This window comes from Procambarus clarkii, chromosome 70 (assembly GCF_040958095.1).
Source record: "Procambarus clarkii isolate CNS0578487 chromosome 70, FALCON_Pclarkii_2.0, whole genome shotgun sequence".
Lineage (NCBI taxonomy): Eukaryota > Metazoa > Arthropoda > Malacostraca > Decapoda > Cambaridae > Procambarus > Procambarus clarkii.
In genome coordinates, this window is record NC_091219.1 from 24,787,681 (window position 1) to 24,806,201 (window position 18,521).

Sequence of the window (18,521 nt, forward strand, 5' to 3'; positions counted from 1 at the left end):
GGGACGCTAAGCCCCGGAAGCACCTCAAGGTAACCTCAAGGTAATGCAGTGGGAATTACACTTATTCACAAGTACTGAATATTTTCTTACATAGTTTTCAGTTTGTATCTTGTCAAGGATGTGAAAATATTTGGAGCTATATGTGTGTGTTTAGGTGGGCGCGTGGTACGACGACGCGTGCGCGTGTCGACGTACACACGACGACGCGTGCGCGCGTCGACGAACACACGACGACGCGTGCGTCGACGAACACACGACGATGCGTGCGTCGACGAACACACGACGACGCGTGCGCGCGTCGACGAACACACGACGACGCGTGCGCGCGTCGACGAACACACGACGACGCGTGCGCGCGTCGACGAACACACGACGACGCGTGCGCGCGTCGACGAACACACGACGACGCGTGCGTCGACGAACACACGACGACGCGTGCGCGCGTCGACGAACACACGACGACGCGTGCGCGCGTCGACGAACACACGACGACGCGTGCGCGCGTCGACGAACACACGACGACGCGTGCGCGCGTCGACGAACACACGACGACGCGTGCGCGCGTCGACGAACACACGACGACGCGTGCGCGCGTCGACGAACACACGACGCGTGCGCGCGTCGACGTACACACGACGACGCGTGCGCGCGTCGACGAACACACGACGACGCGTGCGCGCGTCGACGTACACACGACGACGCGTGCGCGCGTCGACGAACACACGACGACGCGTGCGCGCGTCGACGTACACACGACGACGCGTGCGCGCGTCGACGAACACACGACGACGCGTGCGCGCGTCGACGTACACACGACGACGCGTGCGCGCGTCGACGTACACACGACGACGCGTGCGCGCGTCGACGTACACACGACGACGCGTGCGCGCGTCGACGTACACACGACGACGCGTGCGCGTGTCGACGTACACACGACGACGCGTGCGCGTGTCGACGTACACACGACGACGCGTGCGCGTGTCGACGTACACACGACGACGCGTGCGCGTGTCGACGTACACACGACGACGCGTGCGCGTGTCGACGTACACACGACGACGCGTGCGCGTGTCGACGTACACACGACGACGCGTGCGCGTGTCGACGTACACACGACGACGCGTGCGCGTGTCGACGTACACACGACGACGCGTGCGCGTGTCGACGTACACACACGTGTGCGCGTGTCGACGTACACACACGTGTGTGCGTGTCGACGTACACACGTGTGCTTGTCGACGTACACACGTGTGCGTGTCGACGTACACACGTGTGCGTGTCGACGTACACACGTGTGCGTGTCGACGTACACACGTGTGCGTGTCGACGTACCCGTGTGCGTGTCGACGTACACACGTGTGCGTGTCGACGTACACACGTGTGCGTGTCGACGTACACACGTGTGCGTGTCGACGTACCCGTGTGCGTGTCGACGTACCCGTGTGCGTGTCGACGTACCCGTGTGCGTGTCGACGTACCCGTGTGCGTGTCGACGTACCCGTGTGCGTGTCGACGTACCCGTGTGCGTGTCGACGTACCCGTGTGCGTGTCGACGTACCCGTGTGCGTGTCGACGTACCTGTGTGCGTGTCGACGTACCTGTGTGCGTGTCGACGTACCTGTGTGCGTGTTGACGTACCTGTGTGCGTGTTGACGTACCTGTGTGCGTGGGCTTCACCACAGTGACGCTGCTCGACGGACCTTCCCCCATCCTTGTCGACGCTGTCACCCAGACCTGACGGAGGAACCTTGTTACTATTTTTGTCGATTACCCGTACACTCACCTAGTCACTCACCTAGTCACTCACCTAGTCACTCACCTGGTCACTCACCTAGTCACTCACCTGGTCACTCACCTAGTCACTCACCTAGTCTCTCACCTGCACAGTTATTCACCCACTTAGAACATCTGCTATTCAAGGTTAGCATTATGATATTTTAAAGCCTTTTATACCGTCTAATCAGAAGCGTCCTTTGTTAGTTTAAGGATTTATTAACTGGAGGCTCCGCTCACCTACTGTAGATGCTGACGCGGAAGATCGCATCTTATAGCCAGTCAGATGCGAGGGCACTGGCGAGACCAATTGTGTATTGATCACGACATCAGAGATATCATATTACTGACCCCCACCTCATTCTCTCACTGACTTTTAGGGGGAACTGGATTTATCAAGCATGTACGAAACCTGTGCATCTTGCCTCAAGCAGGGTCGGTTTTTGTTTAGATTTATTAAACTGTGTATGAGCTTCGAAATTCTTCGAAATGACTTGCCTCATGACCCCACCTGACCTGGAAGGTCAGGTGGAGGTACTGACCTGGAAGGTCAGGTGGAGGTACTGACCTGGTGTGTGGTGTGAGGCAGGTCATGGAAGGTCAGGTGGAGGTACTGACCTGGTGTGTGGTGTGAGGCAGGTCATGGAAGGTCAGGTGGAGGTACTGACCTGGTGTGTGGTGTGGGGCAGGTCATGGAAGGTCAGGTGGAGGTACTGACCTGGTGTGTGGTGTGGGGCAGGTCATGGAAGGTCAGGTGGGGGTACTGACCTGGTGTGTGGTGTGAGGCAGGTCATGGAAGGTCAGGTGGAGGTACTGACCTGGTGTGTGGTGTGAGGCAGGTCATGGAAGGTCAGGTGGAGGTACTGACCTGGTGTGTGGTGTGGGGCAGGTCATGGAAGGTCAGGTGGAGGTACTGACCTGGTGTGTGGTGTGGGGCAGGTCATGGAAGGTCAGGTGGGGGTACTGACCTGGTGTGTGGTGTGAGGCAGGTCATGGAAGGTCAGGTGGAGGTACTGACCTGGTGTGTGGTGTGGGGCAGGTCATGAAGGGTGAGGTGGGTGAGGTGGGGCTCCACACGCCGGCTGTGGGGGCCGCCCCGCCCACCAGCCGGCTCCCAGTGCACAGTGTAGCGGCTGATACGCCCATGTGGGCGTGTGGGCGGCGCCCACGAGATCACGGCCGCCCTTGGACCCGACACCACCGCCTTCACGCGGGCCGGCGCCTCTGGCACTGTGAACAACAACGGAATGTACAGAGTGAATATTATTGGCTCCAGGCACCTATAGGTAGAGGCACTCGACCCCCTGACCTATAGGTAGAGGCACTCGACCCTCTGACCTGTAGGTAGAGGCACTCGACCCCCTGACCTGTAGGTAGAGGCACTCGACCCCCTGACCTGTAGGTAGAGGCACTCGACCCCCTGACCTGTAGGTAGAGGCACTCGACCCTCTGACCTGTAGGTAGAGGCACTCGACCCCCTGACCTGTAGGTAGAGGCACTCGACCCTCTGACCTGTAGGTAGAGGCACTCGACCCTCTGACCTGTAGGTAGAGGCACTCGACCCTCTGACCTGTAGGTAGAGGCACTCAAACTACTGGAAATATTGTCAAACTTTCTCAGCGATAATTAGGAACATTTTGGGTAATATTGAACACCAATATTGGTACTGACAGTCCTTGGCCGAGGCCGAGCTTACCGTCCTGGCCGAGGCCGAGCTTACCGTCGTGGCCGAGGGCGAGCTTACCGTCGTGGCCGAGGGCGAGCTTACCGTCCTGGCCGAGGGCGAGCTTACCGTCCTGGCCGAGGGCGAGCTTACCGTCCTGGCCGAGGGCGAGCTTACCGTCCTGGCCGAGGGCGAGCTTACCGTCCTGGCCGAGGGCGAGCTTACCGTCCTGGCCGAGGGCGAGCTTACCGTCCTGGCCGAGGGCGAGCTTACCGTCCTGGCCGAGGGCGAGCTTACCGTCCTGGCCGAGGGCGAGCTTACCGTCCTGGCCGAGGGCGAGCTTACCGTCCTGGCCGAGGGCGAGCTTACCGTCCTGGCCGAGGGCGAGCTTACCGTCCTGGTCGGTGGTACAGACGATGGCGTGGGACTGGATGCCTTCGCCTGCCCTGGTGGCGGCGGCGACGGTGAGGGAGTAGTTGGTCCAGGGGGCGAGTCCCCCCAGGGTGGCCCTCTGGCCCTCCGACACCACGCTGCCACTCCGGCCTCCACCTGTGGCACACATGACACCTCGTCAAGCGACCTACCAACACCTTTAAGGACAACAGTCCCGCTAACATAAGACATTATCAACAATATGCTTCAACACCTTGAGACGCCTCAACCAAGTGACTCTCCCAGTTATGACCAGGTATAAGGAAGGGTAATAAAGGAATGAGCGGCGGAGCTCAGTATGACCCAACGAGCTTAGTCAACGGAACTCACCGTGGGAGGAAGGGATTCACCGTGGGGGGAAGGGGAGGCAGGGGACTCACCGTGGGGGGAAGGGGAGGCAGGGGACTCACCGTGGGGGGAAGGGGAGGCAGGGGACTCACCGTGGGGGGAAGGGGAGGCAGGGGACTCACCGTGGGGGGAAGGGGAGGCAGGGGACTCACCGTGGGGGGAAGGGGAGGCAGGGGACTCACCGTGGGGGGAAGGGGAGGCAGGGGACTCACCGTGGGGGAAGGGGACTCACCGTGGGAGGAAGGGGAGGCAGGGGACTCACCGTGGGAGGAAGGGGAGGCAGGGGACTCACCGTGGGGGGAAGGGGAGGCAGGGGACTCACCGTGGGGGGAAGGGGAGGCAGGGGACTCACCGTGGGGGGAAGGGGAGGCAGGGGACTCACTGTGGGGGGAAGGGGAGGCAGGGGACTCACCGTGGGGGGAAGGGGAGGCAGGGGACTCACCATGGGGGAAGGGGAGGCAGGGGACTCACCATGGGAGGAAGGGGAGGCAGGGGACTCACCGTGGGGGGAAGGGGAGGCAGGGGACTCACCGTGGGGGGAAGGGGAGGCAGGGGACTCACCGTGGGGGGAAGGGGAGGCAGGGGACTCACCGTGGGGGGAAGGGGAGGCAGGGGACTCACCGTGGGGGGAAGGGGAGGCAGGGGACTCACCGTGGGAGGAAGGGGAGGCAGGGGACTCACCGTGGGAGGAAGGGGAGGCAGGGGACTCACCGTGGGGGGAGACGTGAACGTAATAAACACGGTAGTTGATGACGACACCGTTCCTGTGACGTGGGGGGGGCGGCGCCCACGTCACCACCACACTTGATGACGTCACACTCTCACACGTCACGTGACCAGGCGGCGAACTCGGCTCTGTACGAACCACACAAAAGAGTTACTAATTAACAATTTAAAAAATTAATAATTTCACAAGTCTTGTCCTCAAACTTACTCAGAACTTCCTTCCGTCAGTCAGCAAATAGTTTTAATTGAAAAGAAACTCCGATTTACAAGAAATCCTGTTGTTATGAAGTAATTTATTATTAACTGATTTATTAAGTCGACTTATTATTAACTGATTCTAGCGATTGTTTCATCCTGTCATTAACCTGATCCAGGTTTGTTCTGAACCTGTCTCCATTCTCGACAAACTTCCCCTTCACCACAGCCTGCACCACGCAGCCTGCACCACAGCAGCCACACAGCCTGCACCACAGCAGCCACACAGCCTGTACCACAGCAGCCACACAGCCTGCACCACAGCAGCCACACGGCCTGCACCACACAGCCTGCACCACAGCAGCCACACAGCCTGCACCACAGCAGCCACACAGCCTGCACCACAGCAGCCTGCACCACAGCAGCCACACGGCCTGCACCACAGCAGCCACACGGCCTGCACCACACAGCCTGCTCCACACGGCCTATATCCACCTCACGCCCACAACTCACTGTCCTCCAGCGTGGTGGCGAGGGCGGGCGGGGAGGCGGGTCCGGCGCCCTTGGAGTTGAAGGCCTGAAGGACCACGGCGTAGCGGGCGTGCGGGCGGAGGCCGGCCAGGGTGGCGCTGGTCACGCCCACGCCATCCACGCCCACCGTCGTGAAGTTGTACGCCCCGCCCTCACCCTCGCTGTCGGGAGAGGGGAGAGGTGAGCCAGGTGTGAAGGGGAGAGGTGAGCCAGGTGTGAGGGGAGAGGTTTTCAGGTGTGTGTAACCTACACTTAAAACAATTGAACGATTGTTCCCCAAAAACACCTTTTCTATTTCCAAACCAGTATTTACCCAGGTCTTTCCTCAATGTAACTTACCTAAATGATATCCCTCGTTAGGTGTTAAATTTTGTGTTGTGGATGTATTTAACACCTTATTAACATCTGCTTTGCTATGCCCTTTCATCCATTATAATTCAATCATATTATTTATCGCCTTTCTAGGGAATGTAAAATTTGAATTTTTAGTCCTCTTTATAAGGAATGTTTCTAAGCGAAATTTAAACCAATCTGTAGGAGTTCAAAATTGAACTACATAATTTAAACGAGGCTTAATAAGGGCAAGAGAAAACTGAAGAATAATAGACGTCTTATTGCAAACACTTCTAGAAATAAATCTTAGTACCCTAATTGCTTCATTCCGTACATTTATGATATAATATTCTGGGAGAGTTTGTCACGGGGTTGTACCCAAAGGGTAAGATTTGTTAACCGTTTGAGAGGGAATACAATTACCGTGGGAGAGGGGCTCACCTGGCGTCCTTGAAGCCCAGGTAGTAGCCGAGGACCTCTCCGTGGGTGAGGTTGTGGGGTGGGGGGTCCCAGGACACCTGTAGCGCCGTCGACGACATCGCCAACACCTGTCATATACAGAACACTTGTTACATCAACACCTGCCTGTTACACCTATCCATCTGGACAGCCTGTTATATATGGACATCAGTGTGACGCCTACGTTATTGCACACCTGTAAATCATCAGGGAACCTGTACCCTGCAACGATACCTGTCACTCTTGTTCATCCACATCTGGTACATCTGTATGCCAATATGCTGCACCTACACTCTATCTCACACACACACACACACACACACACACATTTCCATTATAGATATACGTGTATATCTATCTGTTCAACATTAGCCCCCAGACACTTGGGGATTTTTTCAGTAAATAATGTTATATAAATGGCCAAAAATGGGCGGATCGGAGTTGCCATTAAATAAAATATGATATTGTGCCAATCCTAACCGCCCCTCCCCCCCCCTGTCACTGTGAACTTTTCAGTATCATAAATAGACCCAGAATTATTTTTATTTCTTTTTTCTTCTTTGTATATTGTAAAACATCATGCAGTGATGGCCACAAAATTCTAAACAAATTATATCATACTTTGCCCCGTAATTAGCAGTAACATGCAAGAGGCGGTGCTTGGGATGCAGCCCCGGGGGGGGAGGTGATGCTCTTAAGAGTCCGTGTGTTGTGAGAGGAAGAGGGGGGGGGGGAAGAGGAAGGATAACACATCCACTCCTGACAAACTGTGATGTGGGAGAGAGGGAGAGAGACAGAGAAACAGACAGAAAAAGGCAAACAAAAAGATGGATATAGACAGACAGATATAGAACGAATGTTCTGACATGCGCTAGAATAGAGTATAAATCTGCATTTATTATCGTTATTTATCATAATATTCTTGAACTTATTTTTAGTGGAGTGATGCCGGGTCGACCCGAGTACCCGAACGATCCGCTCATTGGATCTACCTGGGCAGCGCTGGGCACCACATCAAGTATATACATAAAGGCAGACGAGGGCAGCGAGAAAGAGATTTACTAACAATAACGTTCTGGGGGCTGGCTGACGGGGGCTCCTCCTGCGTGCTGACACGTAGAGGGGCTGACGGCTGACTACGCCCCACACGATTCTCAGCCACCAGCGTCAGGGTGTAGGTTGTGGCGGGCAGGAGACCCTCCAGCCGCACCTTCTGCTGCTCCCCCTCCACCGTCACCTCTCGAGGACCACCTGCAGCACGGAACAAAGACAGGGATTAAATGAACAAATCCACAAGGGCCGTGACGAGGATTCGAACCTGCGTCCGGGAGCATCCCAGACACTGCCTTAATCGACTGAGCTACGACAGGGTTCATTTGATGCATCACATTATTGTGATCTCTGGGTGTGGCAGGGATTAGTCATGGTGCTGGGATTAACTACGTAACCAAATGTGCTTAAGAAGTACAATAAGTGACATATTTCAAGCAAGGAAGAGGAGAACGGGCTGACTGCATCTTACAAGGCTGCCAGAATGACTTTAATTGTGTACCACCTATAGGAGGCTTCTACACAAATTCAAAGAATATGTAGTAACGGGAAGAGCTTTGAAATTGGTGTAAGAATACCTGTCAAAAAGAAGGCCTAGTACTTCAGTGAGAGGGAAGATATCAGGATGGGTAATAGTGAATAGCGTAATGTCTCAAGGAACAGTACTGAGGACGAACCTGTTCCTTCAATGTGCTAATGATCTGACCAAAGGAAGAAGACTCGTACTTGCGAATGTTGGTAGATGATGCCCAAAAAATTTAACAATAAGACGGTTAAGAAGTGCAGAATACTATATGATGAATTGCCTGAACTGCAGGAATGTTCTAAAAGCTGGCTACTTATCTTCAATCAAAGTAAATGCAAGGTGATGAGAGAAGCAGAGGGAAAGATGAGAACAGCAGGCCAGTTCCCAAAGAAGGGAAGGCAGCTATACTCCACAATAAGGGAAGGTATCTCGAGTACACATTGAACAGAAGGAAGGTCCATTCCACAATAAAGAGAAAATTATACGGTCGTAGACAGAGGCTCATGTAAACAGAATAACATCAGCGACATTTGAAAATCTGACACACACCCTTCTAGTTTTCAGGAATTTTGACAAAAAGGCTAAAAGAGTTTTACACATTATAAATGTTTTGTCATGTGAACCCGGCATGGAGTTCCTATTAGAAAAACAAAAACAAAAAAGCCCGAATTCAGAGACTTGCCAGACGACGGGTTCCAGAACAAAGAGGACTGAAAAGAAAAAATAGGACTGAAGGAACTGTAGCTTCTTATTGCATCTCACAAGAGACCGGGAAAATAAGACATGATTGCGTCATATAAGATCTTAAGGGGGGTATTGACAAGGCAGGTACAGACGAAATTAAACACGGACACCAGCATAACAAGAGGTCATGCCTGGGAGGCTAATATATGGCCGAGCCGAAGGAATATATGATGAATGATGTAGAGGCGACATACACGGTGGTCGACGTTGATACGCTACAAAATTGTAAAAAATAAATACACGATAGGAATCTAGCGAGTCGGGTGGGATCTGGCCAATGATAATAGAGCAGGAATAAACTGTACTGGAGGGAAAGAAGACGGGGGGTGCCAAGGGACATGACTGCGATATGCAAGATTCTTGTGGATCCTGAAAAGTTTAACAAAGACAAAATCATTCATTCTTCCTGACACCAGAATATGGAGTAACAAATTAAATCCTGAGCTCCCAAATGAGGCCAGTATGGTATAACAAGCAATTGATTTGTAGCAAAGACCAACACACACACACACACACACACACCTATTCACCTACCAGGGGACTGCTGGGCGTCGAAGGTGACGAGGTAGGCGGTGATGGGGGCATTGGAGTCCTGGGGGGGCGTCCAGGTGAGTGTGAGGTGACGTGACCCCTCCTCCACCACCGTCACTCCAGAGGGGGGGTCAGGCACGTCTGGAGAGGGGGGGAAGAAGAGGCACTATAACCAAGCACTCAGACAAGATAACTTCTATGCTTATACGGGTATAAGTATTATACGGTGGTCTTTACTGTGACCTTAGGACCTGTAAGAATATTAAGACCTTTTAGAAATATTAAGACCTGCAAGAATATTTGACCTGCAACAACATAACATTATAACCTGTAAGAAATATTAGGACCAGCAGGAACATTAACTGTAAGACTATTAACACCTGTAAGAACATATATTAGGACGTGGGAGCCACAATAACAATCAATTGTGATTTTTTTTTATATATTTACATGCAAAAGCATGACACATAAATACAATAAAAACAAAAGATAAAGAAACAGACCACTAACAAAAGTACAAAGTAACAGAACAAGAAGCCCCAAACCCAACACAAAGACATGAATAACACACAAAGACACAAGTACATAGCAACAAATACACACAGAAAGACAATACACGAGGCAGTCCGAAACGGACACCAAATCACCCACACTATACAGTCAATACATATTTACAATAAAACAAAAACCTGAAGGGCTTACAACATATACAAGAAATTGGAAGGCCTACACATACTTGTCTGGTAACTCAGCCCTAGGATACCTTATACAATACACCTCTCATACCGCCCAGTCATCCCGGGTAAGGCGACCGCCCGGTGGCGGCGTAGGGCACTGCATAAACTCCGGAATATCACAGATGAAACTTTGTACCCACATAGGCGGCGGGTTCACGGGGGCCCAGTGGCACTGACAAACGCGCAAGAGGCTGCGGTACAGGGGCCGGAGCCGTCGGGGGCATTAACTCACTTTGCCACTGCACATCGGACCGCAGGGCTAGAGGTACAAGCACAGAGCCCAGCCAGCGCACATCCTTCTTGAAGACCACCACTAGGTCACGGGCCTTGCCAGGTACTGCATGAGGGGGCACGGGCTCCCATTCTGGGAGCCCACAGCAGGGGGCACACAGGAGTCAACACAGAACTCCCATCACCTGCGCCAGCATCCTCCGCATGACCCTCCGCCACATCATCACCAGGTACCGCCACCTCGCTATCAGAAGACACACAACATGCAAATTCACCCAGTCGGAACTCGCCGAGGGTAAACAAGGCAAAAAACGTATCGCACGCTTAGATCATCGGAACTCTCCGATGATCATCCGGGCTTCTGTTGGATCATCCGGGCGTAGATCATCGGAACTCTCCACAGCCACAGAATTCGAGACTCGTGAGATGCAGGGAGTCCGATCCCTGGCACGCCGCAGGACCTCAGTGGCAGTGACAACACGGGGAATTGGGCCAAGTACAGCAGGAGGCCGCGACTCCCCACACTCCACTGGCACTGTAGGCAGGTGCGGCGGGCACCACGAGACAAAAGCCCCATGAGCACAGAGCAAAACAGTCGTAGAAGAGGGAAGCAGAGGGAGGCTGACCCATCGCTCCACACCGGCATGGACAGCACGAACGCAGCCTCAGAACACATATCCGACGACGGCACAGGATTTGGCGCCAGACCCCCATCAGGAGCAGCTGCCCCATCCGACGCACGGAGACACAGCCTCCAAAGACAGGCCAACAGCCACATCCTCCGAAGCGTCTTCAACAGTTAGCAGAGGAAAATCTTCCTCGCAGAATAAATTCACTCTCTCTAGGACGCCTGCAGAGCACCCAGCAGCCAGGTGGCCCAACATCTCACAACGATAACACGTCCGGGGCTGCTGGGCATAGAACACACGGATGTAGAACCCCACGAGCTTGACAGATGATGGGATGTCCGACTTAAGACGCATTTCAAGGGTGCGGATGCCATTTTGAACGCCTCATAAACGACCGGACAAAATGACATTCATCCACACATGCACAACTTAACCAAACTACCCGAAGTACCTCCGCAATATCACTTCGGGGAATTCAATAGGAGCGCAATGAACACTGATGTAGGTCGAAACGTCACTGCGGTAGGAGACAACAACCGACCCAGCGTCCGCCCCTCAAACTGGCACAGAAACACTCGGAAATCCTCGTCAGTAGCCAACTTCACTACTACCCTTTGGGTAGTTAACAGCTCCATCCCACAAACGGCAGCCACATTCAGACCCAGCACATCATACAGCGTCAGCTTTACAGTAAGGTAGTCCACTTTTACTCAAAACTCCAGTCCAACAGACTGAGTCTGCAACACGGGGGGGTAATGCCCCACCCCCTCCCCCACCATCACAGAGCGCACCAAGAAATATTAGGACTAGCAGGTATATTAACTTTAAGACTATTAAGACCTGTAAGAACATATAAATCTTAGGACGTGGGAGCCACAATAACAATCAATTGTGAAGTAATCAACAATTGCCAGAAGTCTTACTCAGGCAGTTGACGCTTGACCCGTGATGAGTTTGTTTATATATAACTCCCAGGGGTCAGTAGACAAGGAATACATCAGTACCGTACCGTGCACCATAAGCACCGTACCATGCACCATAAGCACCGTACCGTGCACCATAATCACCATACCATACACAACAGACACCGTAATGTGCACATGAACATCGTACCATGCACCAAAGACGCAATGCCTCGCACCAAACACACGGTACCATGACCATAAGCACTGTAGACACAGTAACATGCACGATGAGCACCGTGGACACTGTACCTTGGACGAGGAGGTGGAAGTCGGCTGTGAGGGCGCCGTGGGTGTTGGTGGCGGTACACACATAGGTCCCGGAGTCACTGAGGTGGGACGACCTGACCACCAGTTCCGACACCTGGCCCGTCTCCACCTGCCGCTCCGACACCTCGTACCTGTGGGGGTACCTGGTGGGTTAGTACCTGGTACCTGTGGGGGTACCTGGTGGGTTAGTACCTGGTACCTGTGGGGGTACCTGGTGGGTTAGTACCTGATGCCTATCGGGGTGCCTGTGGGGTATCTGGTGTGACAGTACCAACATGTACGAGTGGTACATGTTGGACACCTGACCGGCTATGACAATATTAGCTTTCACCACTACTACTACTACTTTTTTTCATGTTGATAAAAGAAATATACAAAGTATAGCACAATATATACATGACATGAACCTAAGAACAAGAACATAACAACAAAAACATAATCATAAACAGGCATAAAAGAGAACATTACATAACAAGACCCCAGAAACTCCAGGGACATAAGTCCGTATACAAAATTAAACATAATAATGGACATACAACAAACGGACGCATTACGGACATGGAAAGACACAACAAACATACAAAGAATAAACCAGACACACATATATATATATACAAAATGCACACAAGTAATAAATAACACAAAGCATAAGCACATCGCACACAAATCATATAATTAACATAAAAACAAACCATGGCCAAGGCCCAGGCACAACTATATGACAACCTCAAGAAAGAATCCGGGGCGAACAATGAAACACAGAGATACACGTACCCTAAACAAACACACTACTAGGAAGAACAGCAATCAAACTAACAAAATGAGTAACAAAACAGCCGCATTCAACCCACACAAGACACAAGCAACGGCCCACGCAGGAGCCAACACAGAAGCAAACCCACACTCACACACAACCCCACACACCAAACCGAACACACAACCACAGGAGCAAACACACACACACACCCAGCACAACCCCCCCGAGGAGGCCCACCGGAGGGCCGGGGATCTAGGATGAAAACAGACCACTCACCCAAAAGCAACCCCACGCACATACCCACCCGTGAACCAACCACGAAACTCGCTCGGAAACACACGCTGCACCCACCACCACGTGAACCGCAAATGAGCCCTCAAAAACCCCAAAAGCCTAGCAACCCCATAACCCTCCCCCCGACCCACCCACACACAATACACAAAGTCAGCAACAAGAAGACAAAGCGTATTTCGAACACAGCGCGACCTCCGCGGAAAGGACAAAAACAAAAACCTCAAAAGGTCACCCCGACACCCAGGTCCACAAACTCCAACCAACACGTCCCGAAACCAATCAAGCAAACCCCGCAACCGCCCGCAAAAATAAAAGACATGCAACTGTGTCTCAGGGAGACCACAGTGCACACACGCATCAGAGGCACGCAAACCCAGCATGCACAACCGTGCATTGGTCGCCAACGACAAATGCAAGAGCCGAAACAACAATTCCCGCTGTTGCGGAGCCAGAAACCTCCACAGCATGGGGCCACAGCTTACCACCACGCCCGGAGACCGGAGCAGAAGGAGCAGGCCCAGAAAGCGGGAGAGCACACTCCAGCTCACAGGGGGCATCCACCACGGACGCCGAGGCAAGCGCAGCTGACGAACCACTGGACGAGGCGACCTTCGCAGACGACGAGGGAGTCGATGCAGAGTCAGAGGTCAGGGAGGAGGCCACACACCCCACCACCCCAGCATCCCCGGGCAGCAGACAATCTTCAGCAGGGGAAGCAGGCACCACACCAACAGCAGCAGCCGAGGACCGCACAGAAGCCTCTGGCCGCGGATGCACCTCCGCCACCACCGAACGAGGAACCCCCGAGGCAGGAGCTCCCGTTCCCACAGAGCACACCGGGGAAGCAGACGTACTATGTCCCGACCAAACAGGGACAGAAGGAGCACTTGCCGAACCCGCCGCAGGAACCACCCCAGGCACCTCGCCAGGGCGAGAAGGCGACGAGGAAGCCCCCCGCGTCTCCAAAAGGGGGGAACTCACCCTCCAAGAAAACAGAGGGAGCCTCAGCTCGAGGAGCATCACAGCTCGCTGCCACATGGCCCTCAGCACCACACCGGAAACAAGTGCGAGTCTGTCCCTGATAAAATACTCTGAGCGAGAGCCCACGATACAGAAGACGAGACGGTACCGGTGACGTAATCTTCATACTTAGTGTACGAATGCCCGTACGCAGCCCGCTCAGCCGACCTGTACGCAGATGGTTGAAGCGATGAAACTGCACCACTCCATACTTCTCAAACACAACCTGCAGCTCAACCTCAGATAACGTCACCGGTACACCATGCACGGTTATTGCTGAGGGGCCCTTGGGGCCGTGACGGTCTGCGATCATGGGGGAGCCTGTGCCCCGTGTCTAGAGGCAGGCCTCCATTGGCCTGGAGTTTTCTGGGATTGCTTCATACCACGCTGTGGAGGTGGTAATGATTGATATGTTACGTGTCCCAGTGGAGTCTGTATGTGGTGTGCAGCTGCTCGCCGGCCGGCGGGCGATAGTCAAGTTCAACTCTCCGGCGATTTATCAAGATATCGTCACGCGCTATGATGGGCGCTCTTTCGATCTTCCTGGGGATGGTGGGTCGGTAACCCTATCCGACCGTTGTGGAGCCACGACGTATGTGGCTGTGCATGGGATGCCTTTTGAGTTCCCTGAGGATCTTCTACGTAGGTACTTTGCCCGGTTTGGGCGGGTTCTACATGTGAGGATGAATGCTGTCCCTACTGGGAGATGGAAGGGGGTTCTGTGTGGGACCCGCACTCTCGCCATGCGCCTCCGGGGTTCTGTGCCGTCCTCCATCATGCTGTTAGGGTTCCCGATTCGTGTTTTTCACGCAGGACAACCTCGGACTTGTTTCCGGTGCGGCCTGCCGGGTCACCTGGCCGCCGGGTGTGAGGAGCGCCGGGTCACCCCTGTCAACCTTTTCCAGGAGGAGGATTTTCCCCCGCTGTCGGCCCCGGACCTGTCTCCCCGTGATGGTCTGGATGTTGCTTCCCTGCTGGTTTCGACCCCGGTGTTGGATGGTGGTGTGGATGTTGACTTAGGGGTTGTGGCGGCCTCGCCCCCGTCACCGGCTTCCCCGCCTTCGACGTCCCTGCCCCTGTCGCCCCTGCCCACTCCGTCTCAGCCGCCCGTGCCTGTTCCGTCCCTACATGTGGCGTCTCCTGTCCCTTTGGATGTTAGCGGCGGGGAGTCTCCTGTGGTGTGTGGTCCAGTGCCCCCGGTCGTGGAGGCTGCGGTTCTCAGGGGCCGGGCCTTGAAAGCGCGTCCATTGGAGTGTTCTACTGTGTTACGGGATGATGGGGGTGATAGCTTGGATGACCGGCAGCCTGTCTCCAAGCGCTCAAGGCAGGTCCGGAGTGTGTCCCCCCTTCTTGGGGTGCCTTGGGTGGAGGTGGAAGAATACGTTGTTCCGACGTCTCCTGTCGTGGTTGGCGGTGCTGTGGGGGGCTCTGTGCTGCCTCCGGAATCACCCCCTATACCTACTGCTGATGACTCCCCTCGGTTGGAGGTTGCTCCTGCCGCACGGGACCTCGTCATGGTCTTACGGAAGGATGTGCGGCGAGGTGCCTCTGCTCATCTGCTTGGTGGAGGGGGCCCCGACTCGTCTGTGTCCTCTGCAGGTTCCCCTAGTGTGCAGCCTCGTGAGAGGCCTTGTGAGAAGCCTCGTGCGCTGGTTGGTACGGAGCCCTGTGCGGCGCCCGACGAACCTCCCAGTGCCGATACCAGTGCGAAACCACCTAGTGTGGACCCCCTCCCTGTGCTCGCAGCCGAGGGGGGCGTGGTCCCTAAGTCACGGGTTTTGGACCTCGTTTGGGACGACCGGGTGCGTGAAGGCCCGTGGTGCTCGTCGACTATTTGGGTACCGAGGTTGAAGGGGTTTATTTATGGGGTGCCTGATTGGATGCCTCGGCCTTGTGCATCTCCTGGTAGACAAGTGTCCGAGGATGTCCAGCTGGTCTGGGAGGCGTACTGCTTGCGCTTCCCAGCCAAGGAGTTTCCAGACAAGTATTGTTAGCACCTGTGTTTATTTGGGTACTCTGTTTATTTTCTTGCCGTGTCTGCGGTTCTATGTCTGGTTTGTCTCCGTGTTTGGTTTCGCCCTGTTGGGCGGTGTGTTTGTGTATTTGTTCCGAGTGCACTTTTTTTTGGCTGTGCTGTGTGTGTGTCGTGTTCTGTTGCTTGTGTTGGTTCTAGGGCTGTTTGTGTGTGTGTTTGTTTGCCGGTTCCTGCGTGTTCCGGTTATGAACTTCCTGTCTGTCTTGGCTTGTAGTATTGCTTGTGTGGCCTTTCAGGCTGGCTTGTTACTAGATTTGTATTATTTTGTACCATGTCATTCTGAGTCTTTTTTTGTATTCTGTTGTACGCTTATTTGTTTTTTTTTGTTTTATGTTTTCTTTCTGTTGTTCTCATGTTTCTTTGTGCTTTATGGATCACTGCTTGTACTGTTTTGACTAGCTGTTTTTATGTGTAGTTCATGTACTTTCCTATGTATTTTTTTTTGTTCTTTGTTTTCCCTTTTCTGTTATGTTGCTCTGTGTTATTTTATGTCTTTCAATGTTCTTTGTAATGCTATGCTTTACTGTTTATATGGTTGCATGTACGCTGTTTTACTTTGTTTTAATAATAAAAAGAAAAAAAAAATGCCCGTACGCAGCTCGCTCAGCCGACCTGTACGCAGATGGTTGAAGCGATGAAACTGCACCACTCCATACTTCTCAAACACAACCTGCAGCTCAACCTCAGATAACGTCACCGGTGCACAATGCACACTCACGTACTGCACGGCCCCCAGGGATCCGAAACGGCCACAAACACAGCCGTGTCGGTGACTGGAACCGAGTGGCCGGCCCAACGCGCCACAAACTCCTTGTACAGCGAGCTCCTGCAGAAGGTCATCGCCACCCGCGTAGGGGAAAGCTTTTCCAGTCCTATCAAATCCTGGACATCCACTTGAAGCACATCGACGAAAGCAACTTCCACAAGCGCCCAGTCCACATCCCCTGAGAAGTCAAGGCACGCCGTGTCCACCCGCCCTACGCGGGACACACCACCAACCACCATACCACCAGCCGGGCCCTCCAGCCAGCAGGCGCACCACACCACAATCCACACCCGCCTCCACTCAGCACCAGGCGACAACTGGCAGGTCAAACGAGCACGTCCTGGCCCTCTGGTGGCCAGTGAGCGAATACTACTAGGCAGGATTCGGCCGCCAATTGTTGGTGTGTCCAAACCTGGGGTGTGGCTCTCCGGCTGTTTTGATTGGCGCCATGGGGACCCTCCTTCCCCCTATCCGCTGTTCGGAGACGGTTGGCCTGGAATTCTCTCGTCGTACCTTGCAGTGGAAGTAGTTATATTGGATATGTTCCGTGTTAAGGTGTCGGATGTGTTTGGTGTACAGCTCCTCACGAACCACCGGGTGCTGCTCCTTAAGTTCCATTCGCCGGCTGTTTATAAAGACTTTGTGGCCCGTTATGATGGGCGTTCGTTTACCCTGGGTACCTGGATGTTAGTCAGCTGTCACGGGGTGCTTCTTGGGGGTGGAGGCCTGGTCGAGGACTGGGCCGCGGGGACACTAAAGCCCCGAAATCATCTCAAGATAACCCTCCCTGCTGACGGTGGTACCATCTCTGTCTCCGACCGCTGCTGCTCACTCACGTCTGTGGTGCTTCATGGGGTCCCTTTTGAATTCTTTTCAACAAACAAACTTCTAACAAAAGTATCACTTTTGTTAGAAGTCAATGAAGAAACTAAGTTATTCTGAACAAAGTGTTTATAATAGAATATTAAGAGAGTTAATTACAGTTTGAGGAAAAAGGATAACTGACAGGTACAAAGAGAGAGGAAATGGAGGAATCAATTGCATTAGAAGTTAAGGGGCGGCGCCCCAGACTTACCTAGGGATGGGGGTCATGGGGGCGGCGCTCCTGACTTACCTAGGGATGGGAGGCAGGGGGGCGGCGCCCCTGGTCCAGGTGAGGGCCAGGGGAGCGTCACCATGCGCCTCACAGGTGAGAGTGGCGGTGCCTCCCACCTCCACCTGCTGCCGCTGGCTCCTCACCCCGAACCACGGAGGCTCTGACACACACACAAACAGCCTGTTAGTGTTGGTACTCGGCACACACATCCAATGACACACCCAGGTTGTTACTGCTTGTGATATGCATACACATCCAAACCATATTTTTACACATAACTTAATATTCAGACTGCCACAAGATATCATGATAATTCTGACATTACTCACGATAACGGCCGTTATTGGCAACGGTTAAGGGGCCGTTACTGTTGACCATGAGGTGAGAGGCGGTAAGGGAGGGTACTGACCGTT

At 53.7% G+C, this 18,521-nt stretch overlaps 1 protein-coding gene across 4 annotated transcripts in view; it reads right to left on the reverse strand.

Moving 5' to 3' along the window:
- The window catches only part of LOC123744874 (cell adhesion molecule Dscam1), a 59,718-nt gene that overhangs the window by 11,761 nt on the left and 29,436 nt on the right, over window positions 1-18,521 (reverse strand). For 3 of the 4 annotated variants that reach the window (XM_069311694.1, XM_069311695.1, XM_069311696.1), the window contains exons 9-19: window positions 18,518-18,521; window positions 18,127-18,268; window positions 12,123-12,271; window positions 9,315-9,452; window positions 7,527-7,711; window positions 6,443-6,549; window positions 5,651-5,829; window positions 4,928-5,071; window positions 3,830-3,985; window positions 2,792-3,003; window positions 1,659-1,734 (exon numbers count right to left, since the gene is read on the reverse strand). The exon at window positions 18,518-18,521 is cut by the window's right edge and continues 167 nt beyond it. In XM_069311694.1, coding sequence (XP_069167795.1) covers window positions 1,659-1,734; window positions 2,792-3,003; window positions 3,830-3,985; window positions 4,928-5,071; window positions 5,651-5,829; window positions 6,443-6,549; window positions 7,527-7,711; window positions 9,315-9,452; window positions 12,123-12,271; window positions 18,127-18,268; window positions 18,518-18,521 — 1,492 coding nt within the window. Of the gene's footprint in view, window positions 1-1,658; window positions 1,735-2,791; window positions 3,004-3,829; window positions 3,986-4,927; window positions 5,072-5,650; window positions 5,830-6,442; window positions 6,550-7,526; window positions 7,712-9,314; window positions 9,453-12,122; window positions 12,272-18,126; window positions 18,269-18,437 lie in introns of all 4 variants that reach the window. The other variant, XM_069311697.1, reaches the window with a different exon arrangement.